Here is a 27201-nt window from a genome sequence, read left to right as displayed (position 1 = left end):
AATCTCTCTATCATTGCCAGTCTTTTTATGTATGAGTAATTAATTCCCTCACTCCTTGTTATGGCAAGTATAGAACATTGTTCATCTATGGCTGTATAGAAAAGGTACAGCCCCTTTGCTGACAAAAACATCAGAAGGCGGCACAGGAAAGTCTGTGAGGAGACTGGTGAGAGATCAGCAACTCAGTGAGGAAACCTAGGTATTCAGGGGTAATACAGGAAATATTTATACTTTCTATTTAAAACATGCTCAAGTTTGCACAATATATGTGCAAAAACATTGTTATGGGATTATTAATGACAAAGGAAAGGCCTAGTGGATATAAGCCTACAAAGACAGTGTGACCAGTAGCACCTACAGTGGAATAATGTGCAATATCATATTTACTGTGACCATCAGGAAAAACCCAAATACTCCAGACAATAGTAACTTCATATAATGACTTTTTAGTGGATTTTCACCTTGGACTTCTGAGAATACTCCCATAAGGCACAACTAAAGAACAGATAAAAACATCGAAGATCCTGAGATACTTGCCATAGGTACTTGCTAAGCAAAGTATTATTTGCCTGCATGAAATGAAATATTCTGCAATTAACTATCCATCCCCTTCAGTATCAAGAATTACCTTAGGAACAGACAATACTAAACTCTGAACTTAGCAGATCTAGATGAAGGGGGAAGGAAGAAAAAGGAAATAATAAGTCAAGAATAGTAACATTTTTGTTTTCTGACCTGCCCAATGGCATAATACTTTTAGTTATACATGGGACTAACTACTGGATATGCAAGAAATGGAAAGTGGGCTGAAGTCTGGGCAAAGTAGGGGATAAAATAGCTCTTCTATATGTGCAGCTGTAAGATAGTCTGCACAAATCTGTGCATGTTAGGCAGTATACAGTTTACATAGGCTGTTAGTTGAGCAAACTACTAATTCTTCCCTAAGAATCCCAGAAATTTCTTGTGCTAAATGAGTTTCAGGGCCATTCACTGTGAAGAAATGCCATTTATCAGTATATCAGCTCAGAGAATGCTTTTTTATTTTTCTCTGGCTTGGTAAGACTCAGCACCCAGCCATCTCTCTTGAGCTTGTTGGTAACATTGGATTTTTTCTTCAGCTGCCAGGCAAGCGCCCTCTGGGCTGGACTGTGCAAGCAAAGGTGGACATCTACCTGTGGCTGGGACCCAGCAGCTATGCCCACAGTGCCATGGAGAATTTGCCTGTAGGATATGAGATTGAATTAGCATCTAACACCAACTCAGGGCACAGTGTGCTGCCCTCATCTGCTTGCCTGCTGTATAAAAGTAAGGCACTCTTTCTTCTCCCTTTTAACAATTAAGAGAAATGGCCCCAAAAGCTCTAGTTCAGTGTGTCACAACCCCTCTATAAAGTAACGATTCTAAGATGAAAATGGCTTTGCTTCTTCATCAGAAAAGGCTGGGTTCATTGCCAAGTCATCAGTTCTGCCACTGGTAGATGCCAGGGAAAGAAGGAACTTGTTCACTTGCAATTTCTGTTCCCTGTCCTGTGAATCTGTCTCCTTGCAGAGGAAGCATCCCTCAGTTCTCCTGATGATGCATAGAACACCTAGCAGATAAGAGTGATGGCAGATAACAAAAATTGGCCAATAAAAATTGGCACTTAATAGCCCTGCAGTAGAGATGTACATAATTGATTTCAGGTGAATTCAGATGTCTTGCACAACTTCTGAGTGTCTCAGGTGCTTCTTTTGTGAGACAGCACTAGCAACAGTTCCCCCTGTCAGATCCTGGTTGGGGAGCAGCCGATGACTCTTCCCCCTGCCCCTGTGCTGCACTGTTTCCATGGAGCTGATGTTGCTGTTTTCTCTGCCACGATGCAGCCCTGCACCTCTTCCAGCTGAGAGCCCACATGTACCAGGCCAGGGGGCTCATTGCTGCTGACAGCACTGGACTTTCTGATCCTTTTGCAAAAGTTACTTTCACATCACGCTGCCAGACCACAAAGGTAAATTCCAAAGCCTCTTTTGGTGACTGAAAACTCTTTTTTTTTTCCCTTTCTTTTTCCTTTTTTTTTTTTTTTTTTTTTTTTAACAATTAAGATATGAAAAGGGAAAAGCTTGGTTTTGTAAGAAGGTACCTAGCAAGAAAAGTTAGATGCCTGCTGCTAAAGAGCAGATCTTGAAATTCTACTGCAAACAGGAAAAAATTTCCGTGTTATCCACTCCTCTAATAAGAGGTGCAGCAGTACTAGTTTATTTTTGCTCAGATATCAGATTCTCTGGGACTACTGGGACTTTGTAGCAAGTGTACCTTTCTTCACATCTTTATTTCTGTGTTTAGAATTTGGACTGTTGTCATTGCTAGGTATAAATGTGGGTATAAGGATGAACCCTCATGGTTCTCTTTTCCTCTAGCCTGTGCATTCAGTCGCTGGGCAGAGTGGAGACCTTTCCATGGCTCCTGTAGCCAGCACAGCCCTTTGTGATGGAATGTGGCAAAGCACACTGGAGACTGTAGAGCCTTAAAATGGGAATGAGCTGAAAACAGAGAGGTGGGATACTTAGAGGCTGCTAAAATATGCCCAGTAGGGAATGGTCTCCCATCTCCCTCAGGAAGCTCCAGGGATCAAATGGGCTCCTGTGGGGCCTCTAGAGAGAAGTGGAAACTTCTACAGAGTTTCAGCCAGAAGGGTTGAGGAACAGCCTGGGCAAGTGAGCAGGAGGATGGTTCCTCACAGAGCATGGAGACTTTCAAAGGTCCTGAGCCCTTTACAACTATCCTGGAATTAAAATTGGGCAGGAATTCTGACAATCATGCTGCAAACAAAATTTGCTGAGCTAAATGTGGTCTTGTGTCACACCAAATATGGTCTTGCTTCAGAAAAAATATTTAACCCTCCCATTCAGCCCCTCCCTGTAAAACTTCACAGAAGACTGTTTCAATTCAATTAATTCTAATATTCCTCTGACATTTTATTCTGTTACAAAGCAAGTTCTGCTGCATATGCCAAAGGGAGAAAAGAAATAAAAACCTTTCTCTAAATTGTAAATGCTTGTGCTACTTCTGCCTCAGGGTTACTAATTGAATTTTTCCTCTAATGTGATTTTAACTTCTAATAGAAGATGGTGAATGAAACCAATTAAATTAGCGTCTAGATGCATCTGATTCTGGAAAGTAGAATTTGGCCCAGGAAAAATCAGTGTTTATAGGCACAGAAGTGTTAAGTTTATTTACTGCCTTAATAAAATATTGCAGCTGATAACTTGCATATTTCATAAGTGTCAGTTAAGAGCCAATAAATGGTAAAGATCTTTATTTCCATTCAAAAGAATGATAGCAGGTTATGAGTAATTTTGCAGTTGGCACGTTTTTCCTCTTTAGCTGTTATCTTTGTTAAATGTATTTTCTGCCTAGACAGTTAAAACTTTCTATATGAGGAAATACTATAAGCATCCACCTAATTCAAATTAAAACAAATTAAAAACTTCTGATTTCTTATGAGTGATTCATGAAAATAACTTCTTTCTTTTTCATAAAGTGTTAAGTGTCGTTACACAGAACTAAAAATAAGATTAAGAAACGTGCCCTGGAGAAGTGAAAACTGGCCTCAGTTAGGGAAAAAGCTTTATTTTAATAGCACTTGGCATGTGCCTGCTCTCCTAAACTAACAGCTTTCCTCTACCTTTAATACTGAAGTTTGTCTACACAGACTGGTTGTCATATATTGATATGCTCTTAGGATTTGTGAGGCAAACAGGGAAATGGAGAAATTGGAGGTACCAACCTCACAGTGAAAGATTCATATTCTCCTGGCTGGGAGGAGCTGCTGAAAAACGTGATGTCTCAGCCGTGGCATTGCTCAGGCTGTGGAAAAGGAGGTCACCGGCTGATGAGCACGTCCTGCTGAAGGGTACTCAACCAACAGCTCACTAAACAATTCCTCTCTTCCATTAGATCATTTCTCAGACATTGTCCCCCACCTGGAACCAGACACTGCTTTTCAACAGCATTGTGCTTCATGGTGACAAAGAGGAGATTGCCCAGTGCCCGCCGGAGATTGTCATCGAGCTGTACGATGATGATGCAGTGGTAAACTCAGAATTCCTCTCACTAAAAACCTGGGCTTCTACATCCCACTGCAAGCATGAAGGCAAAGCTGAGTCACTGAATAGGCTTTAAATGGATCACCTTGCTGAGCAGAGCTCAGTGCTACTGTGGTTTGCAGTTTAGCATCTGAGAACAGCCCTGAGATTCACTACATGGCCTTGCAAAGATGTGGCCTTTTATTTTCCCCAAGTGAATCTTGCTCCCAAAGACCAGCTTGCAGAAATCAGAAGCATCTTGCCCCCAGACCCCTTGAACTCTGCTTTAAATATTGTATCTAAGTCTGGGTCAAGACCATGCAGACTCTGATGCAGTCTCACTGACTAAATATAGACCTCAGAAATTTTGGATACACTGAAGAGCTAATAACTACTCAGCTCTTCCTCTTCATAGCTGCCTTGCATCTTACCTTGGACTTTCCTTCAGAAGTTTTGGGGGTTTTTTTCATAAAAAGCTTTGCATCATCTCAGCTCCTATAAGCATTGTGAAATCCAAATGCATTTGACCCCCTGTATTCTCCTTTATTTAGGGTAAGGCAGAATATATTGGGTCTACAGTGGCTGCCCCTGTGGTGAGACTTGCTCATCAAAACTATGAACCACCAAAACTTTGTTATCACCCAGTGCACTGTGGAAGTCTTTCAGGAGGAGACCTTCTTGCCACATTTGAGCTTCTAGAGGTAAATTTGACTTCCTCAACAATTACACTTTTACACCCTGGGGCTCACAAAAGCTGCATCAGAATCTATGACCATCTTGAATTAATAGGAACTATGAGCCATTGGGCCTCATAGTCCCCATGCAACTCCTGTCACCCCTTCCCCCTTGTCAAGGGCCCCTGCCCACACTGCCAGCCTTTCACAGGCTGTAAGCCTCCTTTGCCTGTCACTTACCCTGCCCTAAACTCTGCTGGGCCCTGACAAACTGTGAAAATCCCACTGCCATTGCCATGAGCTGCTGTTTGGACATGCCATTGGACATGGTTGCACATGGCCCTGACTACCAGCCTTGAAGCTCCCAATTCTGCTTTGCTTTCACTCTTAGGGAAATGAAGTGGTGAATAATAAGGATTGGGTTAGGGAGGTTGAGTTTTTAGATACCCCTGCTATATTAAAAGCAATATTACACGGCTTCCAGCTGCAAGACAAAAGGAAAATTAAGTCCTAGTAGATGCAGGACAGGGGTCTGTGATGCCAGGATTTCAGGCAATTTCACTGAAATTTGCAGAGCTATCAGTTAAAGGTAAATTCTATCTGCTGAAAACCTACAACACTTTATTCTGAAATCTGAAATGGGAAAAATGTGGAATATCATAACATGTTTTACTGATAAAACAGGCTTTTAATAATGATAGTTATTTATGTCTTTGGTGAAAGCCAGAACTATAACACCACATGGAATATTTCCTCATTATGGTGGTGTCACAGGAGAGAGTGAGAGCTTCAGACAAAGCTCCTTAGAGAAGCCTTCCTGCTGAGTCACAAGGTGCAGAAAGGATCACATCTAGAATCTTCCTGTGGAAGGCTTCTAAGCAGTTTTGCTCAGGATTTTTGTTAAATAGATTTACCATGCTTTCCATTTTTAGTAAGTAGAATTACCATGCTTCAGTACATGCATGTCTTTAGGGCAAACTATGTCCTACTAGGTAAAAGGAGCCTTTTTTTTCAGAAAGACACATAAACCCAATCTATTGAATACTTCTTCTGCCATAGGTTTTAGCATCACAGCATGAGAGGGAGAATTTCAAGTCACATTCACAGCACAACAGTTCTGCTCTGCAGCTTGTCATATAAAATTGATTGAATTGGTGTGTTCTATGTGCCATTATCAACAGATACTTCCAAAACTGGTTTTATTCGTCCAAAACCCAGTCTGAGTTACAACTGCTTCATTTTCAGATTCCTGAGTCAGATCCAGACAGACTTCCTCCACTGGATCCACCAGATATTGGCCAGATTTACCCAGTCCCAGCTAACATAAGGCCTGTTTTAAGCAAATACAGAGTGGAGGTGAGATACTTTGACTATTTCCCCTTTCTAACCTCATCTCCTTTTATTCTCTTGTTGAGCTGTAACAGTAACTGATGATTTTACAATCTTGATCAATATGATTCACACAGAAATAGCATATGAGGTCATGCAAGGCTGTGCTTCCACTGAGGGGGCTGTGTCTCAATCCTGACCTGCTGGGACTTCTCTTGTGGCAGAGCAAGGCTGGTGGATCCACACTCTGTGCAGCCAAGGAAGTGTGCACAGGAGATGGAGAGCTACCCCTTGCAAATGACATCCCTGGAGCTGAAGTTTGGCATCAGCTATCTACCTCACAGGCTTTTTCTGGGTCCCTAACTTCAGCCAAACAATGCATTCTGCCTGTGTACAAATGCCTACACCTTCCCTGCCCTTCTCTCTTGTACAATTTGTGTCCAAAGTAGCCTTATATTATATATTAGAAAGCTGGGAGAAGTGGCAGCTTTTCCTCTCACTGCAATGCCTGAGGCTGCCCAGCCTCACTGCTCACTGCCACTCATTCTGCAGCCTTCACACCAGCTGCTTATCAGCCCACTTGCCCATGGCAAGCCAGGGTTTCTGCAGGCTAACAGAGTTTCTCTGTTTCTCTCTGCACACCACAGGTCCTGTTCTGGGGCGTTCGAGAGCTGAAGAAAGTCCAGCTGCTCTCGGTGGATCGGCCCCAGGTTCTCATCGAGTGTGCAGGGAAAGGAGTCAGATCCTCTGTCATACAGAGCTACAAGAAAAATCCCAATTTCACTGGCCTTGCAGACTGGTTTGAAGTGGTGTGTACAGCATGCTGCCCCTTGCCTGTCTGTTCTCTGGTCAGACAAGGTGTTAATTACCATTATCTTCCTTTCTTGTCAAATCACTTCTTCTGTGTCTTGATTAAATACTAAGGGATGTCAGTTCTTGTGCAAAAGCTGATTTGAAAATGCTTTAAAAGACTTCTGCTACAACCATATGATAAAAGAAGATGATGTTTTGCATGTTAAGTCCCAAGTAGATAAGAAAATGTGTTGCAATCAGATTTTTACTGATAGGTTGGATCATAGGGGCAGCTAACAGAAATATATTTATTATTTTTCCTTCTCCTTTCCAGTTTTGCTGTGTAGTGTTTGTTTTCCTTTGCTTTCTTTCCATTCTTGCAACTTTCTTTGTGTTTTACTGGGCTATTAAGGGGATTAATCATTTCTGGCTTTTGAGCTCAGGACCTACTTACATTGTCGCACCTGATTTTATGAGCTGCAAAGTAATTTTGGTTGGGTTATAAGAGCTGGCACTTTCAGAATCAGTCCCCAGCAGAGTAAAACTGTTCAATTTTCTCTTGAGAAAAGTATATCAAAACAATAACATGGGTACTGAAGTGCAGTTCCTACAGTATTTTTAGCTCCTATTGTACTGTCCTGAGAGCTGTTTTCCTCTTGGTAGTTCATCCTATAAGCATGTGACCACCCAGGGTCCACATCTCATTGTTGGGCAAACTGAGGCAGATAGGGCAGAGAGCCTTCAACAAAGCAGCAGTGGAATTAGGACTCACAACTTCCAACACTGCATTTCATCCTTCTGAATGCTCCCGATTCTCCCAGTTTATCTAACAAGAGATGCTTCAACATGAGAGCATGGGATTCATCTCAGCAGCACGGTCTGTACAGTCCACTCTGTATGTTAAAGAACAAAATTTTTAGATTTTGCAGAAAACCAAAATCTTACTGCCTATGCTGAATGCATATTGCATTATGTGTATGTTCATTGCTAAGGAGGAGAAGGGAAGGAGGGAAGGAGGGAAGGAGGGAAGGAAGGAAGGAGGGAAGGAAGGAGGGAAGGAAGGAGGGAAGGAAGGAGGGAAGGAAGGAGGGAAGGAAGGAGGGAAGGAAGGAGGGAAGGAAGGAGGGAAGGAAGGAAGGAAGGAAGGAAGGAAGGAAGGAAGGAAGGAAGGAAGGAAGGAAGGAAGGAAGGAAGGAAGGAAGGAAGGAAGGAAGGAAGGAAGGAAGGAAGGAAGGAAGGAAGGAAGGAAGGAAGGAAGGAAGGAAGGAAGGAAGGAAGGAAGGAAGGAAGGAAGGAAGGAAGGAAGGAAGGAAGGAAGGAAGGAAGGAAGGAAGGAAGGAAGGAAGGAAGGAAGGAAGGAAGGAAGGAAGGAAGGAAGGAAGGAAGGAAGGAAGGAAGGAAGGAAGGAAGGAAGGAAGGAAGGAAGGAAGGAAGGAAGGAAGGAAGGAAGGAAGGAAGGAAGGAAGGAAGGAAGGAAGGAAGGAAGGAAGGAAGGAAGGAAGGAAGGAAGGAAGGAAGGAAGGAAGGAAGGAAGGAAGGAAGGAAGGAAGGAAGGAAGGAAGGAAGGAAGGAAGGAAGGAAGGAAGGCTTATTGCTGTGCATGAGAAATATTCTATACATGTTCTGTGTTCTCTAGCAATTCTCTCATGCTGCTGTCTGTCCCCTGCAATAGGAGCTGCCTGAAAATGAACTCTTGCATCCACCACTGAGCATCTGTGTGGTTGACTGGAGAGCATTTGGGAGGAGTACTCTCGTTGGAACACACACCATCAACTGTCTTAAGCAATTCCTATGTAAAACCCCATTAGGTCTTCAAGCTGCACCTAACAGAATAGACATTGCAGAAACTGAGAAAGGTAAGTGCTCAATTCTGACCCCAAATAAAAGCACAAAGGACCTGTTTAGAGGTTTACACTTAGTAGTGTGCTTTATTGTGTTGAGTGTACGCTCAAACCCTTAATCACGTGATTATTTGATGATCATCAAATGCAATGACAGTATTTCTGCAAAATCTTACCTAACTTGCAAAGCTTCAATTTCAGCTTCCCCTGAGTTATCCCAGCCTGCTGAACTACCCCAGGAAGAACCATTTTCAGCTGATGACATCTACGCTGAGGTGGAGCAGGGTAAATGGACAGTGGTGGAGCCAGAGCCATCCCTCACAGCACCTCCTGCCACTGAACCAGAGCACTCTGCCTCTGAGCCAGGGAAAGAGAAGAAACAGAAGGTGGGTGCAGCTGAAACTAACTTCATCCTGCAGTCTTGCAGACTTCAGCCCCTCCTTATGAATTGGTGACCTGTTGATCCCAGGTTTAGAGATTTTGGGTATTGATGTTGACACCCACACTATCCTGCTGGCCCTCAAAAGAAATAGTTAACAATGCAGCTTTGACCAGAATCTCATTACTTCCACTGATAAGTTCTTAAAATTCTTGCAGATTCAAGTGTGAGGAGCCAATTTGTACCTGGATGTTTGCTTCCCTTGAAACATCATAATTTATTATCTGTGTAGATTTGTCTGTTGTATGGGTTGCTCCTGTGGCAGTGTCTCCAATGCTTAAAGTCATGGCATAGTCAGCAGAAAATACAGAGATCGCTTTAATAATATGATGATCACGATGAAGTGTCTTGGAATAAAAGACAGAGATAGGAATTCATTTTTCATTCTGTTTAACTCTTGGAGGCTGAAATTTTCAGTGTATCCAGCTGTTCATGCTTAATGCCATGAGTTAGGTGATTACTTTTAATCAGTTCTAGTGCTTTTGCCATCTTTTGGTAGGAGATTAAAAAATCCATCCGACGGTCAACAAAGAGGAGAAAAAGAACCATTGCAGATGAATCAGCTGAAAATGTTATTGACTGGTGGTCAAAATACTATGCTTCCGTGCTCAAAATGCAAAAGGTGAGTCACCCAGCATGCCCAAAAGTCTCACAGATGAGCAATGTTGTAAAAGTAGATTTACTGCTGAATGATTCCTTTTCGGTATTACACTCATAATGAGGAGTTTGTCCATCATGTTTTTCTTTTGAAAGGCAAAAGGAATTTTTTCCAGTGAAGGAAAACCTGAGGATAGTAAGTAAATTATTTGCATTTTTCTAATATTTTGTAATATTGTCTCTAGTGTCGCTTCTCTACTATTTTGCTGGCAACAATTTAAGTTTGGTAAGAGAGTACCATTGGTGTATTGGGCTCTTTCCTCTACAACTGACCAGATGATGGGTAGGTTAAAACTTCACAGTCAGGATTGGGTTAACATGAATTTCCTGTCATTCAAATAAATTGTAAATTCTCTTCTGATCATTTTTGTTGCAAATTTTCACCTGTGATGGTAAGCATTATACATATAAGACATCTCTGACATTAAATATATATCTCTAAATATTTAGTGCTGTTAAACACACAGAAACTACTCAAAAAAATGAAAGTAAAGTGAACTCAAAATCCAGATTTCTGCCAAAGAACTGAACCATCTCAATGTAACTTTTGAGGGCTCACCCTCATTTTGTTGGGAAATCCCCTCTCAGTGTTTGGAATCTGACTTCAGTCCGGTGTGCCTCCTCCCTTCTCACACTCCCAGGCTTTTACCAGTGAAATACACCCTATTTTGGGATATCTTTAAGCAGAGAAGGACTTGGGTCATCCTGATATCTGAAGTAGCTGTCAGCCTAAACAACAGCTTTCGATTTTAAATAAACCTTGAATTTTATGTGAAAGCTGGTAAAAACTGTTTATTTGCACTGGGGAGGAGTCAGAGAGGGAGGAAAAGGGTGGTCTGGGAGGTGGCCATTGGGGAGGGGGCCATACAGGACACCATCACACTTGGTCCAGCAAGCTCTTTATGAAGACTGGCAGCCACAGAGAGCATAAATTGCCACCTCCTGCCTGGGAGGACCAGTGGTAAAAGAGAGGATCCCTGTGTCTGGCAGTAGAGGAATAAACAGAGAAAGAGCAAGGGGGACTTTTTAAAAAATGTGTTTTGCATCCCTGCCTGAAGCATTTTATGTGCTTTGCTTACTAAAACATACACAATGTCATTACATTTCTGCAGATAAGCAGACTTCTGACCACATAGCATTGATCATAGAGGATGAGCCAGACAAAAAGAAGAAGGATAAGACATTGAAAAGGATACAGAAGGAAACTCCAAACCTAGCAACACTGCAGGTAAGAGAAAAGTAAAGCTGAGGTAAGGCTGTTGTTATTCACTGTCTCTCCAAAGTTTGACATCACAGATGAGTTTGGCAAACCCTCCTTACACATATTTCAGACACTGTAAAATGAACAAAACACACTAAATTATAGTGATAATGCCCTTCAGCACATGGGACACAGAGGAGACCATGGTGTGGCCCACTTGGTCTTAGACATAGAATTTATTGGTGTAGACAAACCCAGAGAAACTTTGGTGAAATTCAGTTTTGTTGTTTGCAAGTAAAATACTGCAGTTGGAAATCCCAAATTTCATGTTAGAAATATTGCAGCCTATTAAGAATGCCCTTAAAAAGAGGTGGAAAGCATTACTGTGATGTCTAGTGCACCCCCCTGATGGGAAATAATACTCAGCTCACATTAGATTTGGTTGGGCAATGATAGAAGGAGTTCAAAGAAAACTATATGGGCTGTGCAAAATGCCTGGAGAGATGAGAGGTTTGAAAAGATTAGGACAGTTTGGATTAGATTGTGGCTGAATAAATGGGAATTTGAAACTGCTGTTTCCATTTTTTAAGAGATGGCAGTACTATAGGCCTTTCCATTTAATGCTTGATAAATTACTGGGGGAGAGCATTGAAAAAACATGTTCTTTGAAAAATCGTTTGGTCTTTTGAGCTATCCTAAAGCTCTGTCCCCACAGCACTTTATTATTTTCTGCTTTGCTCTCAAGTTTTGATACATTAACACAATAGAATGGGTCAAGTCAACAAAGGCACAACGCAGCAAGGAAACAGAAGAAAAGAGCAGCACATCCACAATTTTTCATTCACACCAGTGGCTACAAATGTTCATTTTGGCCCCTCCAGATTCACTTCCACCTGCTGCATTAATGTGTTGTTTCAGTAGTTTGGGAAAGCCTTTGGTTGAGGACAAAATTGGTCCTGTTTTAAACAGGGAATTAACTTTTTTCCTCAAGGACTTTTGCAAAACCTTGGTTTTATTAAAGTCTGCATTTTGGGTAGAAGTGAATTTCTATTCATTCTCTAATAAAAAAAGTTGCTATAAATATATTCACTGCACCACAAAATGTTAACATTCTTATATTTTCAAAGATTTATGAAGGAGACTTGGAGAGTGAATTTAATAACTTTGAGGACTGGGTGAAAACTTTCCAGCTTTTAAGAGGAAAATCTAACGATGAAGTTCATGCTGATGCTGAAGACAGAATAATAGGAAAATTTAAGGTAAGCTTTAATGTTAATTAAATGGGTAATAATTTAGAGATTTTAGGTTTTAATTCATATTTCAGGTTTGCCAGGGATGAAAGAAATAAATATTGCTAGTCTGTTGTAAATAGAATGAGTTTTATTACATCTAGAGTCAAGTTTTTTCCTTTCCTGTTATCTGATAGAAAAAAGCATCATCCAGTACCAGGTGTTCCCTTCTGTTTTGAGACAAGGAATCACAAGGAGTTTGAAATTACAGAAGGGGAAGAAGTGATATTATGTAGTCCAGATTTCACTGATGCAATTTGGTTTCTACACTCTCAGTTATAGAGCCTTGCATGTAATTTTGTGTAATTTAAGTGTAGGCCCTCACAGCTACAACCTCCTCCAGGGCTCCATCAGGCAATCTGAAAAGTTCAAAGCCTGAGTAATGTTATTAGGATTTGTTTGATTAAACTCACTGATGTCTCAATTAGTCTGCAATGCAGATTTCTGTCCAAATGACTTGTTGGTTGTTTTCAGGCAGTGTGAACTACTCAGCAACATGAGTCAATATTGATTCATATGAGCTGCAAAAATACAGCTGGATTCCTCTCATACTCTTATGAAACTTACTCAATGGAATTATTAATTTGCCAATATACAGTTAAGGTGAAAATATTATTTTTTAAATATTAATGATAAGAAAACTGGATTTAGAACATCTACAGGTATTAGTTTAAAATAGTCAATAAGCACAGAGGTACTCCTTGTAAATATCTAGATATGATAGTACCATCTTGTAGAGAACAGACATTTTAAAAGGTGATGTTTATTGCAATGCAGTTTGGGTGCCCTGTGAGGGCTACCACAAAAGAAGTTGCATGAGTGATGGTTTTTCCATTCAAAGGATTGTTTTTTATTGCACTTGATCTGTTTTCAAGGGAGATAAAAGTCAATATATTTCCAGGGCTCCTTCTGCATATACCCAAGTCCTGAGGATGGCAGCTTGCTGGATGGAGGGCAGCCCCGCATCCTGCAAGGGATCCCCCCAAACCACCCTGTCAAAGTGCTCATCAGGGTTTATATTGTGGCAGTAAGTAGACAGATGCTCTTTTAACCTTGAAATAACTTGGATTTTTCTTTTCAACTCAATTTACTTTAAGTGTCTTTGTTTAAGTTTCTGAAAATCCTCATCCATGGGGTTTGGGCTGGTCATATTTCAGAAAAAGTTTCATACTGTAGAAATGTGTGTGCAGAGTAGAAAATGTTATATATATTCCTCACAATAAATCTGGAGACTTCGGCAAGACTGGAGAATCGCTTCTCTTGTTCAAACTAAAAGCTCTGGATACATAACTAACATAGTATAGATAAACTGTTCCATCCACAATATGCAAATGCAGCCAGTTTTAATGAGTTGAGTTGTTAAAAATGACATTTAAACAAAACCTCAGTAAGGAGGAAATGGTAGTGTATTTTTGAGGGCATGTGAATAGCATATGAAAGTTCTACAAGTGAATAAATTTTGGGGTCAGTAAAGGTAGAAATACAGAGCACAAGATGAGAGAGAATGGTGTAAAATGGGTAGAAGAAACTGGTGTTCCAGAGAAACAAGAGAGTTGCAGGTAATCTAAGACAGAAAGATTGCATGCAGAGAGATTGTGGCAACAAAATACAAAGACATAGTTCTACTTCCCAAATGAATAAAAGGACCTAGAGGTCTTTTCCAATCTGAACAATTCTGGGATTCTATAAAGAGTAGGTTTCCACTGTTCAAGGATCTGGAACAAGATTAGTGGGTTAATCTTTCCTGAATCCTACCCGCACTTGTGCACCCAGCTTCTTCTAGCATTGCTGTCCCTGCTCAGCTTTTTCCATCTTAGTGATGGGACAACATTTCCAGCCTTGCAAGCTCTCCAGATCATCTTTTCATAGTAGCCTACAAAGCCACAGGTCAAATTTTGCATTACATGAGGCAGGCAAAGTCCCTGAACTTCCAAAACACCAGGACCAGGCAGGAAAACCACAGTCCTGTGTAGGGACCCTGCTATATTTAAGCAAACTCCTTGAGGACACAAATTTCCTTCTTAACAGGCATTTAACCTCAGCCCAGCTGATCCAGATGGGAAGTCAGATCCCTACATTGTGCTGAGGCTGGGCAACACAGAAATTAAAGACAGGGAGAACTACATCCCCAAGCAGCTAAACCCGATATTTGGAAGGTCAGTGGTGACTTATTTTTGTATTCAGTGTAATTTGTGCTTTATCTCTTTCTACCCCTGTTGCTGTTACTAAGTGTTTGCTATATGCTGATTTCTGCCTGTTTGGATGTTTTGTAATTCTGATGGTAAAAACGTTGGTTATTGCTGTCACACTGTATGATAATAAAATATTTCATTTTCATACCCATCAAAGCATACCAAGTAATGCAATCTGTGAGAGGTTTTGCAAAATTATGTGTGAGAGGAAATGAAGCAACAAATGATAATTGTCTGTGAAAATTAATACAATCATTAAGTTTAAAGCAAAATAAATATCAGAACAGTAAAGTGTGATTACACGATCTTTGTTGCTGTTTCAGGTTGAATAGAGTGCTAAATAAATCTCATAATTCTAGGACATCTGAGTTTTTTGAACTCAGACAGCCAGGGTCAAGCTGTCAGTAAGGATCCAGTTTGTATTATCAATGCTTTATAGTTATTTATAGTTTTAATGCTAATAGCTGTGATATTTTTTTCCCAGTAAATTTCCTTATTTTCAGAAGGTAGAAAATATTTTAAATCGGGGTGGAAGAACATTGAGACAGAAAAATGATACTATTTTGGACTGAAAGAACCCTAGAACAGAGGGAAAAGTAAAAAACTCATACTTCAGGAGACAAAACTCAGCTTTTTATGTGCTTTGGAGAAATCTGGAGCCAGTGTTGTGATCAGGATGTTCTGTCTTTCACTAATTTGTCAAATCCCTTTTAAAATCACGTTTCTATTTTCAACTTCTCATCATATCTCAACAATACTGATTCCTGAAAAATGCACCTAGTGAAAAGGGAGTCCTTATCTTTGTTTTTTTTGAAATTTATTTGAAACTTTTGCCTGATCATTTTGTTGGGTGCCCCCAAATTCCTATATTCAATATTTAACCTGCAGCTTTTGCAAGAAAAGAGAAAATACTTAAATGTCCCTTTTGGGAGTTTTGAAAAATGTGTGAGAACCCTTACATACAGCTGTATTAGCATTACTGGATTCAGGATTGTAGAAACAATCTTAGGACTGTTCACAGGGTGCTAGGGAAGCAGGAGAAAGAATACACTTTTACACTGTATGTTTCCAGCATGTTCATGTATTTAATTGAGGCAAAAAGCACTACCAAAAAAGCCCACTGTGTATTAGAAGAGACACCACTCACACACTGTTTGCATGGCATTAATTGGCCCAGCCTTTGAGGTTTAAAAAGTGATTTGACTTCATTTTTCCTGTAGATCATTTGAAATCCAGGCTACATTCCCTAAGGACTCCTTGCTCACAGTCTTGATCTATGACCATGACTTCATTGGCACAGATGATCTTATTGGAGAGACTAAAATTGATTTGGAAAATCGTTTCTACAGCAGACACCGAGCTACCTGTGGATTACAGAGTCAATATGAAATGTAAGTACTTCTATATGAAGTGTAAGTATTTCTTCAGGCAGCAGCAGAGCTCAGAGTCAGTGACTTGACTCGAAGGAGAAATTACAGATGTGTTCCAGATATTATGCTTTCTCCAGCACAGAAGTGTCACAGAGGGTATTTTAATTAAAACTCACCAAAAAGCTTAGTGGTGGCTTTGGGCAGCTGCCAGCCTCAGTGGGGAAGGGATATTTTTAAATTAACAGCACTGTTGGTTGAAGAAGTATTTTAGATGGTAAACAGCTGATGTTTACAACATACCTGCTTGATAAACTGCCTTTGGACAGGCATAAAGGGCAAATGGGAAAAATGTCTCGGAGAAATTATGCCAGGGCTCTACTTTGCTCTCTGCTGTTCAGCTGCAGCTGCAGTGATTGCAGCAGGGCTGGTGGGACTGGGGTGGCACTGGGGGAGCAGGAGCAGAGGCTGCTGACACGACCTCTGTGGTGGGGTGAGCCATGGGGCAGTGAGCCTGAGCTCCTGGTCCCTGCCAGACAGCTGCACTCTCAAGGACCTTGTGCACAAAAAGTAATTAATGCAGAGAAAGTCAGCCTAAAATAACTCAGCTGCCCTGGGGCAGGGCACTAACCTGGGAGATGTGTGTTTGGGGCTCTTCTATGATTGTTTCTCATTTTTTCTACAAACCAGGGGTGGACAATGTCAAAAAGCAATCCAGAAACACAGACCAAACCCCAAAGCTTCCCTTGCCAGCTCAATCTCCAGTGTGAGATATTCCTTCATGTGCTTATTACATGTCTCAGATAACCTGAGCTTGTCCTTTGCATCTGGGAGCTGCAGAATAATTCTCCTTGAATGGAGGCAGCACATGTAATCTGAAATCTTTTCAGTACAAGAGGGAACAAGCTCCGTTCCTTTTCCTCATAGGAAGCCTGCCCATCCTATTACTTTATCTATGCTGTAGGCAAGGCTGCCTCAGCTTCTCCTGTGTTTTAAGAGAAAGGAGTGGTTGATCTCCAAGGACCTGAGCAGAAAGAGGCAGTGTCTCAAGTAAGTGGCAATTCTGGACAAAGGAAAAATTTGACTGAGCTGGTATCAGGGCCACTGACCACAAAGTGAATCTCTGCATTGAAGTTCCTGTAGATTCTGAAGGCAAACCTCACCCATTTTTCACTGTGTCCCCTCCTTGCAGAGAAGGGTACAATGCATGGCGAGATGCAACCAAGCCAAGTGAGATCCTCACTAAGCTCTGCAAGGACTACAGAATCAGTGGACCCTTCATGAGGCCAGGAGAGATACAAGTAGGAACAAAAATCTTCAAGGGACAGACAGTCTTCACAGAAGATGAGAACGGTAACAAAGTAGTTCAGCATCCTCCCTTTGCCTTGTGGCAGTACCAGGAGCCTGCCAAGAGGCATCTGAAGCCCTTTATGCTATGAATTGCCAAGATGGATTACTGGAGCCTGTGTCTGCTTTAAACACTCATGTAACTCTGGCAATGAAGGCTGTGTCTGTATTAGCTTTTGCTGTAGCTTAATTGCAAAGAATCTGTAGAGTGAAACAGTTGCTGCTGATGACTTGACATCTGCATGGGAGCTGTTGGGGAATACCTTGGACTCCTACCTGATCCCAAGGATGGGATGTCCAAGATTGGTTGGAGTGAGGGGGACCCTCTTGGAACATGTCTTCTGGCTTAGTGTTGGTCTGTGCATGCTCTGAAATCCTTCCCCACAGAATATCAAAGCATGGGAAGTCAGGAAGAATTGTTCTTTAGTTCTCTGTCTAAATTAAAACACTGGGATAGACAGACCCAAGAACTGAGAAGTAGAGAGAAGGGAAATACTGTTTTGAAGGGAGTTACTCAAGGTCAAGTTTCTGACCATAGTTATATTCCAGGCTGCTTACCAGCCAGTCCTACCTTTCCTCTCTGCTGTTTTCTTCCTCCTCTTGGTTACTGCCACTCTGATTCCCCTTTTGGCATAGCACTCTATAAATCCAAGTATCTGTGGGGTCCATGGACCCAGGTGGCAGGATGTAACTTACTGACAGAGCTCCCAGGTTAAAAAGAGGTCAAAGCAATTGGGACCTCCGGTGTCCCTATCACATGGGGGTGGAGTGGGAGAGTCATCAGTGAAAGGTGCCCCTGCTCATGGCAGGGGGGATGAACAAAATTGTCTTTGAACATTCCTTTGAACCCAAACCATTCTATGACTCAGTTCTGTACTTAGAATAAGGAAAAAAATAAATAAAAGATGTGAGGGTGGAGCCTGTCAAGGGGAGTGAAAGGTGCAGTTCTCAGAGACAGTAGTGGACACTGTGGCAGTGCAAGACAACCTCCAGTCCCTTATCAGTGTTGGTTTGTCTTTGACACAATTCTTCTTAGCAACTACAAAATACAGCTCACACCTTGAGTGGAAGGTGCCAAGGAAGCACTGTTGAAGGGAGAAGAGTTGATCCATTTTTCGTTTCTTGGCCTGAAAGAGATTTTTTACTCCAGTATTGCTGTTTGTTTTCCTCACTAGCAGATGACTGAGTGTGACTACCAGCAACAGGATGTCTCAATCAAAATTCTGGTTCACTAAAATGAGCTTCAGACAAACCAATGTCAGATAAGATGATGTAAATCAGAAGCAAGGAAATGTAGAACCAGATGGCAAAGACCAAAAGACTCATGTACACAAGTTTTTCAGTGCTGTACAGAAATAGTTTATTGTATGCAGTCTTTACATAATTTCTATCCAGATTGCTGTTCTGACAAGTACGTCTGGATCCTTATTTCCTGATGGATTTCTGTGGTGGCCATCATTTGGATCTGTAAAACTAACAAAGGCCACAGATTTGAGCTCTAGAGGCATATTGAAAAGGGAAAGCAGTCCCATTTCCACTGTACAGATGGAGGAAATTATAATTATACATCCAGCGGCAACTTGCAAGGGAAGGAAAAATTTAACTTTGCTCTAATATCAAAGAAGTTGGATAGGATGGGATGGGATGGGATGGGATGGGATGGGATGGGATGGGATGGGATGGGATAGGATAGGATAGGATAGGATAGGATAGGATAGGATAGGATAGGATAGGATAGGATAGGCTAAGAATATTCTGCTTGGAACAGATCTACAACAATCATCTAGTCTAACTACCTGTCCACTACTCCCAGATAGTCTAGGGTTACCTGTAGCCAATGGGAAGCAATATACATCTTCAGAGATTAAAAAAAAAAAAAAAAGAAATCTTCAGAAAGGTTTCTTTGAGAGGATACAGGATATTGTAGGATAATCTGTGTCATTGTTACAGAGGCTGCCTGACTGAATAGTAGCTAGAGACATGGCTTTTAGCTGGCTAAAATTAGATGTTGGTGCAAAAGAGGGAACAAAGATGCATAACCACAAGATCATCCTTCCTCACTCTCTGAGCCATTAGAGAGGATTTAATACCTACTGTTTAAATTCCAAATGAGTCTTTTGCCAATGCTCAGTGATTCAGATATAGCAACACCCATAGGAAGAGTGATAATTTGTCGACACAAATAAATCTTAACCTTCTTCTCACTTAGGGACTTCTAATCTACAAGATATCACTTGCCAAAAGTCTGGGCTCCTTTTGTGTGGAGCCCACACAGAAAGGGAGGAAAGAGAGGCTCAAGAGCTCAAAGGGCTTTCTCTGCTTTCTAGCATCCATGCTACTCTCAGTATTAGCACTGGTCCCTCCTTGAGGTGCCATTCTCTGGGATTCTCTGGTTATCCCTTCCAAGTGGCCAAGGTGAGAGGGTCAGGAGGTGAAATGTTCTTGCCCATGGACTTCAACTCTTCGTCTGAGGTGTGATTCACTTCTCTAAGGTCTTTGCTGTTGCCATTACAAAGTAAAAGGAGGCATAGCTAACTTCTAGTGCCTATTTACGTCCGCTTTGTCAAATCCAAGTCTCCTTGTCCTACATGGGCTTTAAAAATTTGCCATTTTCTGCCAAAAGAATAACTGATACATTTCTTCCATCTTCCTGTTAAAAACTGATGCTGTAGCAGTGACATGATTTGCTGTATTTTACAGGAAAACTGCTGCCTGAGTGCTAATCTTCTAATTAACCCAATGGGACCCCTTATTTATGCAAATTAGAAGTATTTCAAGGTCCTTCTTTATTTAGCTGGAATGCATAAAACCTTCCTGCTAACTCAAGCAAATTTTTAATGAGTACCTCTAATAACTAATGAAACATATTACCAAGGGGTTCAATATTATAATTCAGCTCTCATTGTTCTTTTTGTTTTACTCTTTCCTATAGAGGAGCCAGTTGAATCATACGAACATCTCTCCTTAAAGGTTTTACGTGCTTGGGAAGAAATCCCTGGAGCTGGCTACAGACTGGTGCCAGAGCACATTGAGACTCGGCCCCTCTACCATAAGGACAAGCCAGGCATGGAGCAGGTAGAGCAGCTCAGAGGTGGTGCTGATGGTAGACCCAGGAGCAGTTTCATTCCCTCCAGTTATTGTGGTTTCTGTTTGTAACTGCAAACCTACAGAGCCAGCACTCCAGTGCTGCACCAAATGTGAGACTTTGTACAGGGTTAACCTGGAGCTTGTCTCCCATGTGTGTACACAGCCACTTACCCAAATCCACAGTAATGACACAAGGTGTAACTGCAAATTTTCATTCTTTTAAATGCTTTACTTGATTAAGTTAACAAAACCTCTGCTTGTATCTAAACATTGGTTTTCTTTTTTTTCTGTTCATCACATACTATTTTTGCATGGATTTTACCTTGAAGCTGACAGTGTTTGAGCTCTATTTCAACTTCATCAAATACCTGAAAGATTGAAAGAATATGTGCACAAAAAAGATATTGTATAGAAAGTTCCTAGATTAAACCATAGTTACAAGATTTTGAGCTGGTGGGTGCTTGTAGAGGAAGAGGTGATTTTGGTTGTCAGAACTACATCAAAAGCCTTTTAAATCCTCTGTGAAATAGGGCTACAGGGGTGTTTATCTCTTTGTTTTCAAGGGTCGTGTACAGATGTGGGTTGACATGTTTCCTAACGACATGCCTCTGCCAGGACCCCCCGTGGACATTTCACCCAGAAAACCCAAAGGGTAATAATACTCTGTGCTTTCCTCCCACCACAGTGGCAATAACTCTTCAAAGACTGAGTCTTTCTTAAGTGTCTGGAAATAAATAGAAAATAAGGTACTAAAACAAACCTCTCCAGTCCTGAGGAAAGTTGTCTTAGGTTCACATGCCTTCAAATCAAAGAGGAGCATCTAGTTTGGTTTCCTCCATTAAACAACTCAAAGAACTGTTGGTGATTTTTTAGCAAGAGCTATCACACACCTCTTACAAAGATATCCTTTTTTATCCTTTATCCCTTTATCCTTTATAATAAAGAGATTGCAGGTGGCTAGAGGCAAGTAATTCTGATGTTATCATCTGGTTGTTGAGCTGCAAGGATTAATTCTGGTTTCACTACCTTTTTCACTGAGATAACTTCCTCGACCCTGGTTGAGCTCTTCAATCTGCAGTAATAGCGTTACATGTATTGGATTTCCAGCAATTTGTCCAAGGATAAGATCAAGAAACACATAAAGCGCAACAAATAGAAGAGATCTGTTTGGAATAGCCTTCTCCCATTTCCTTATGCTTCCTTACATGCACTACTGCACATAGTTGTTCAAGCTAATTGAATATTGTAAAGAAAACACTAACATGAGAAACAGAATTGTCAGCCCATCCTGTATTTTAGCAAGGCCTTTCCAGGGAATTTAAAGTCTGAAGAATTATCAGGTACTATTCCTATATTATTTGATTTGAAAAACAAACTAACAATGTAGCAATTACTTCTTTCCAACCAGAACTTTCTATAAAACTCCTTAACAACAAGCATTTTCCAATCCAAAAAGATTCAAAACTAATCAAGCCCAGAAAACCAAATTGTTGCTTGCCATTTTTGTAGTATTCTGTTGAACATTAGCAGTAGCAGTATACTGTTGAACATTAATTATGAGGAAAAAACCTGGTACATGTAGACTCAAGTTACACATCTTGCTGATGAATGTGTCTTTGCTGCAGCAAAACAGGCTCCAGCCTCTATAAAACTTCAAACACTTTGTGAAAACATCTCTTATTGATGATCTTTGATTGAACAAGACTCAAGTGGGGCATTGCAGATTCAAAATTCTTTGGCTATTGCAGAGGCTTGGTTTTCATGGAGCTCCTTAAAAACAGATACCAGATACAGAGAGTATCTGGTAACTTCTGAAGTAAATTGTTCCACACCCTGAGATTGAGGTTATTTCCAAGACAAAACATGTCGTACCAGGGAAAATATGTTGGTATTATCAAACATAGTTAGTTTGTCTTTTTAATGTATTTTGCTGTTTGTACAATGACTTAAGGAATACCTGAATTTTTCAGTATTAAATTTTTATGTCACCTGCAATATCTGTGTATCAGCTCAAGTTTTGAGAGCTTTGGATGGCCACCATAAGTGTTTGCATATAGGGAGTGGAAAGGATGGAGAAACTTTAATGCCTTTTACTGTTGTTTCTAAAGATGATTGTATCTGCTTAAATGCAAATATCTCCAAGTAGTCCTCTTCCCTTTTAATGCCCTAGATTGTACAAAATGTAATGTTTTTAGGCATTTCTTCTAAAAAGCACTTCTCAGGGAGCTCTATTCTTTATTAGCAAGCTGATCACTGATTTGGAGACAGCTCTGATGAAGTTTTTCAGACCAAGTTTGTCTTGTTCCACTGCAGTATTTTTGTGAAAAAAGTTGAAAATGAACAGACATATAAAAAGCAAGGAATTTTCCATCCCTCCAAAGCTGGCAGTGACGCTGTTGTTGTCCATTATAGTCCATGAGCTGAGGGGAACCAACTCTCCACTCTATCACCAGACTCTTGTAAACAGAAGAGGCCTGAGACTGATGCACAAACACAATATTTCCCACTTTATAAAAAACATGATTGGCATTAGTGCCTGACCAGGGGTTTACACACAATCCTTTTTCTTTTTCAGATATGAACTGAGGGTAATAATCTGGAATACAGAGGATGTCATTCTAGAAGATGAAAATATTTTTACGGGGCAAAAATCAAGCGATATCTATGTAAAAGGGTAAGGTCTTCATACTTAAAAATAACATGCAATATTTCATTCAAAAATCAGAGGCAAAAATTATGTTGTGAGAATATTTGATGAGCTATCCAGTGACCTTCTCACTTTGCACTAAATGCCTGCCAAAATTACTCACCCGTATGGGATACTTTTTACCCTGTTTTATTTCCTCTGAAAATCAAGTAACTAAAATGACACTAATAGTTAGTTCCTACTCAGGCAGAGATGGGACACAACAAGCACCAAGCTCACAGTTTAGTACAGAGATCAAATACTTACAGAACTTGAACTGTAAGAGCTTACATGGATGCAGAGAGGTTTGACATAATCAGAGAAAAGAGCATTATAGCCACATTAGAATAAGAAAGGAGGTGTTTGCCAAGCTATTTCTGTTGGAAATATTTTCTAACCTCATGTGGGGAGTGTGTGTGGGTGAATGACCATGATCATGCTGAGGAGAACATCACATGGGCACTTTCTGCTCTTCATCTCCTCCTTTCCTGAAATTGTAGCAGGTTATTTCTTAATTCCTTGCCAGCTTTGGAATACAGCTTTGCACTTTCTGCTTCTGAGCAGGATTTGAATGCAGGTACCAGGGAGAGCTCGGAGGAAATTATGGGCATAAGTGGTAGTACAAAGTACTGAAAATCTCAGGTTCCAGACTGGTCTTAGATTTCTGGCCATTTTTCCACTCCTAGAGAGCAAGTTTAATATGCCAATATGAATTGTGTGTTTGAGCAGTAGCAGAGTAGCTTTGAGGGATTAAATAGAGAGCCAGCCTAGCTGTGTGATGAGAGCATCACCATCAGTGCCAGAGTGGTCTGACAGAGAAGCCAGGAGTGGGACATTTTTGCTTCTGTGCCTTAATGATGAAGACACAAATCTCATTACGTTCAAACAGCGCATGTGGCACTGTATCTGCCACCAGGCATGGATTTGCACTTGGGGCAGTGCTGTGTTTCAGGTTGTTACCATTTTTCACAATTCCTTTTTGAAATACTGGGGTTGCAGGGGAAAACCTGCTCTTTGAGTACAGCACAAAAATGCCAATATTTCTTTATTCAAGGTGTGAAAAATCATCTACAGAACTCAAACATGCCTAGCTGGGTCATTACCTCTCTTCAGATGAGAAAATTATGTTTAAGAAAGCATTGTTCTTTGTACCACAGCACATCTGATATTCTGCACACTGGCAAAAATCAAGAGGAAATCACAAAAAAACCAAGAGGGACTTCTCCCACCACATAAACACCATGTTTATAACTGCAAACAGGAATTGCAAAAAATTTAGGCTCTAATACCAAGCACTGATCACAGTCTTGAGACAGTGACACAGAATTTATTAGTGTGGCAAAACATCAATACAGGGTGATTAGTGCTGGATAAACGACTGATGCTGTCACCACTGCCTGTCCCAAAGAACAGAGGTGTCCTGGCCAATAGCAGACTGGTACTGGCCAAGTAGTACTTTGGGGTCTGAAATAAAATCCACGTTCTCATTCTCAGGTTTTGATCACCACTGGCCATTACAGCAGCCTCCCAAGATCCCCCAAGCCAGGGCTGTTGTTGCCTGTCACCCTGCCAAACACTGTGCTGTCTCTTACTGGTTAGGGAGGAATTAGTAAATGGTCAGGCCTGAAACCAAATAACAATTACATTTCAAGATCCCCTGGTGACAGCAATGCTTTCCTCTGTGTGCTTGCTCTAGGTGGATAAAGGGCCTGGAAGAGGACAAACAGGAGACAGATGTACACTACAATTCCTTGACAGGAGAAGGCAACTTCAACTGGCGCTTTGTGTTCCCCTTCCACTACCTCCCAGCAGAGAAACAAATGGTGGTTACTAAAAGAGAAAACATATTTTCCTTAGAAAAGACAGAACGCAAGATACCTGCTGAGCTGGTGCTTCAGGTGTGGGATTTTGAAAGACTCTCTTCAGATGATTTCTTGGGTAAGTATGCAATGGATCTGCCTGAGCTCCATCTGAGGTCTCACCAGACCCGTGTTTTGCAGAGGAATGCACAGAGTGGTGTCTGAGCCCCAACTTTTGCTTTTCTCTTTCTGAAGCACCGCACTGCAAACTTACACATTTCTTGTAAAGCAAATAATTAGGTCAGATGAGAATGCCAGAGCAATACAAATGAATGACTGACGGTACAGAGAGATCCTCAGCTGCTAAATTCCTCCATGGATCTCACCTGGAAGCTGCTATTTGAATGTCTTTGTGTCTGTCTGTCCCTGAGTGTTGTCAAATTATTTCTTTCTCCAGGCACTCTTGAGTTGGACCTGAACGGGTTCCCTCGGGCAGCAAAGACAGCCAAGAGCTGTGACTTAGGCACAGTTGTGGCAGCAGGTGAAGAAAACAAGATCTCCATATTCCAGCAGAAGCGCATCAGAGGCTGGTGGCCTTTCATCAAGGCTGGGGAGCTCACGGTAAGCAGCTCACTACAGATGAACAACAGTCTCTGGGACTAATATGTTAATTTTGGATTTGGAACAGCCACCACCAGCAACCCATAAGATTCCTCCAAATGCTTTAGTGGCTCTCCAGATATTTGGTTCAGAAGAACCCAGGTAACTGAGTACTAAAGTGTTTTTCAGCTGCATTCGGTTCCCTAGGGGGACATAGACCAAGAGCTACTCATTACCGGTTTTATAGCCCTCTATAAATGAATCTGCTTTGGTCCTTTTTTGTGGGTTGCTTCCCCTGTCTCTAGGCTTTAATTGATTCTCCAAGAGTGTTCCTAAAGCTCACCATTCCTTCACATTTTTGTCTATTCCAGCAAAAACATTTTTTTAATGTAAAGTGCCATCTTCAAGTTCATTGCCTTATTCAGCTTGAAGCTGACGGTGTACTTTCCATGGATTTAGTGAATGAACTCCACTTCCAAATCCCAGATTTACTTCCCTATTCTCAAGTCTAGTACAATTGATTCCCTTTCTCCCAGCCCACTTTGATCTCTCCCTTGCTCCCACATTTATTACTTTTATTGGCATCCTTCTTTCAGCCCTGTTCTGTGCTGAGTCACAGCCAGTGGGCATAGATCAACACTGCAAATCAATACCATCCACAAAGGTATAGGGTAGGGAAATTGCAATATATGTAAAGTCATTTGTCTGGTTTTCATCCATCACAGCTTCTATAAAGCTGATTTGATTTATCCACTCTGAATTGTAACTGGACTCTTTAATCCCATCTTCCTTTTGTGAGCTGAGACCCCACAGGTCAATAGCTCCAGCACTTGTGACTGGCTGAATTTCCTCCTGCTGATGGATTATATCTGGTCCATGCCAGCAGCACACCTTCCAGCTCAGACATTCAGCTCTGCCAGGATGTGTGATAGATAGAAAACATGTTTTTCAGATGAATTACATGATAATTTAAGAAGCAGAAAATGTATTTGTATGTCTGGAAGAAATTATCTGACCTCTCTTTCCTACAGTCCTTGAGCATAAGCCAGCAATTTGTGCCTGGGTTTTCCTTTGTGCTTTCTCTTAAACTGTAAAGACTCTCCTATTTTCCATAATCAATTTCCTTTGCCCTCAGTTGGTTCCATCATTTCTCAACAAGGCAAATCCTACTGTGAATTAGTGATAATAACCCAGTACTGGATGCTTACATATTCTCTCTGATTCAGGGCAAGGTGGAAGCTGAGTTTCACTTGGTCACAGCAGAAGAAGCTGAGAAGAATCCAGTAGGCAAAGCTCGAAAGGAGCCTGAGCCCTTGGAAAAACCCAAGTGAGTAGGAGCTCATTAAACTCAATAAGCTCATTAAACATGCTGGGGCAGGGGCATTCAGCAGGAGATGGGGAAGGGCCTGACCTCCTTGCAGGACACCTCCTCACTGGTCTCCTGGATTTTCTTCTTTTTCCTGCTGCAATATTCAGCAAGAATCTTGCTGAAGAAATAGTGCAGCTTGTGCATGGCCTGATGGCTGGCACTGCTGCTGGCAGCACCTTCAGGTTTGCTGAAATGTCTTCCTCTGGAAGCCCAAATGAATTGCATTGCTGAGCATTGTGGAATTCACACGAGCTTATTCCATAGCTGACCTGGCATGTGATAACATCTTAAATCATCATAGCTTACACAGACAGCCAACATCTCAGTTTGGTTACCTATAAAGATCAGTTCGATTATATTTATTATAGTAATAATAGAATCATTTAGGTTGGAAATGATCTTTAAAATTATGGAGTCCAACCATTAATCCAGCTCTTCCAAGTCCATTGCTAACTCATGTTTCTAAGC

The 27201-nt window shown here is 41.1% G+C and overlaps 1 protein-coding gene across 1 annotated transcript in view; it reads left to right on the top strand.

The window, feature by feature from the left end:
* The window catches only part of FER1L6 (fer-1 like family member 6), a gene marked incomplete at both ends in the record, with an annotated part of 64753 nt that overhangs the window by 33625 nt on the left and 3927 nt on the right, over positions 1 to 27201 (top strand). The window contains 22 exons of the mRNA XM_084220506.1: positions 1119 to 1305; positions 1863 to 1987; positions 3937 to 4071; positions 4616 to 4765; positions 5984 to 6094; positions 6715 to 6876; positions 8532 to 8715; positions 8902 to 9086; positions 9639 to 9761; positions 9893 to 9932; positions 10909 to 11024; positions 12125 to 12256; positions 13188 to 13313; positions 14315 to 14442; positions 15699 to 15869; positions 17038 to 17198; positions 20125 to 20267; positions 20843 to 20931; positions 22855 to 22953; positions 24662 to 24903; positions 25222 to 25385; positions 26591 to 26691. Coding sequence (XP_084076632.1) covers positions 1119 to 1305; positions 1863 to 1987; positions 3937 to 4071; positions 4616 to 4765; positions 5984 to 6094; positions 6715 to 6876; positions 8532 to 8715; positions 8902 to 9086; positions 9639 to 9761; positions 9893 to 9932; positions 10909 to 11024; positions 12125 to 12256; positions 13188 to 13313; positions 14315 to 14442; positions 15699 to 15869; positions 17038 to 17198; positions 20125 to 20267; positions 20843 to 20931; positions 22855 to 22953; positions 24662 to 24903; positions 25222 to 25385; positions 26591 to 26691 — 3074 coding nt within the window. The remainder of the gene's footprint in view (positions 1 to 1118; positions 1306 to 1862; positions 1988 to 3936; positions 4072 to 4615; positions 4766 to 5983; positions 6095 to 6714; positions 6877 to 8531; positions 8716 to 8901; positions 9087 to 9638; positions 9762 to 9892; positions 9933 to 10908; positions 11025 to 12124; positions 12257 to 13187; positions 13314 to 14314; positions 14443 to 15698; positions 15870 to 17037; positions 17199 to 20124; positions 20268 to 20842; positions 20932 to 22854; positions 22954 to 24661; positions 24904 to 25221; positions 25386 to 26590; positions 26692 to 27201) is intronic.

The sequence above is a fragment of the Fringilla coelebs genome (assembly GCF_963513975.1).
Source record: "Fringilla coelebs genome assembly, chromosome: 1".
Taxonomy (NCBI): Eukaryota; Metazoa; Chordata; class Aves; order Passeriformes; family Fringillidae; genus Fringilla; species Fringilla coelebs.
The sequence above is the reverse complement of the archived record's forward strand: the minus strand, read 5'-3'. Positions and strand labels throughout refer to the sequence as shown.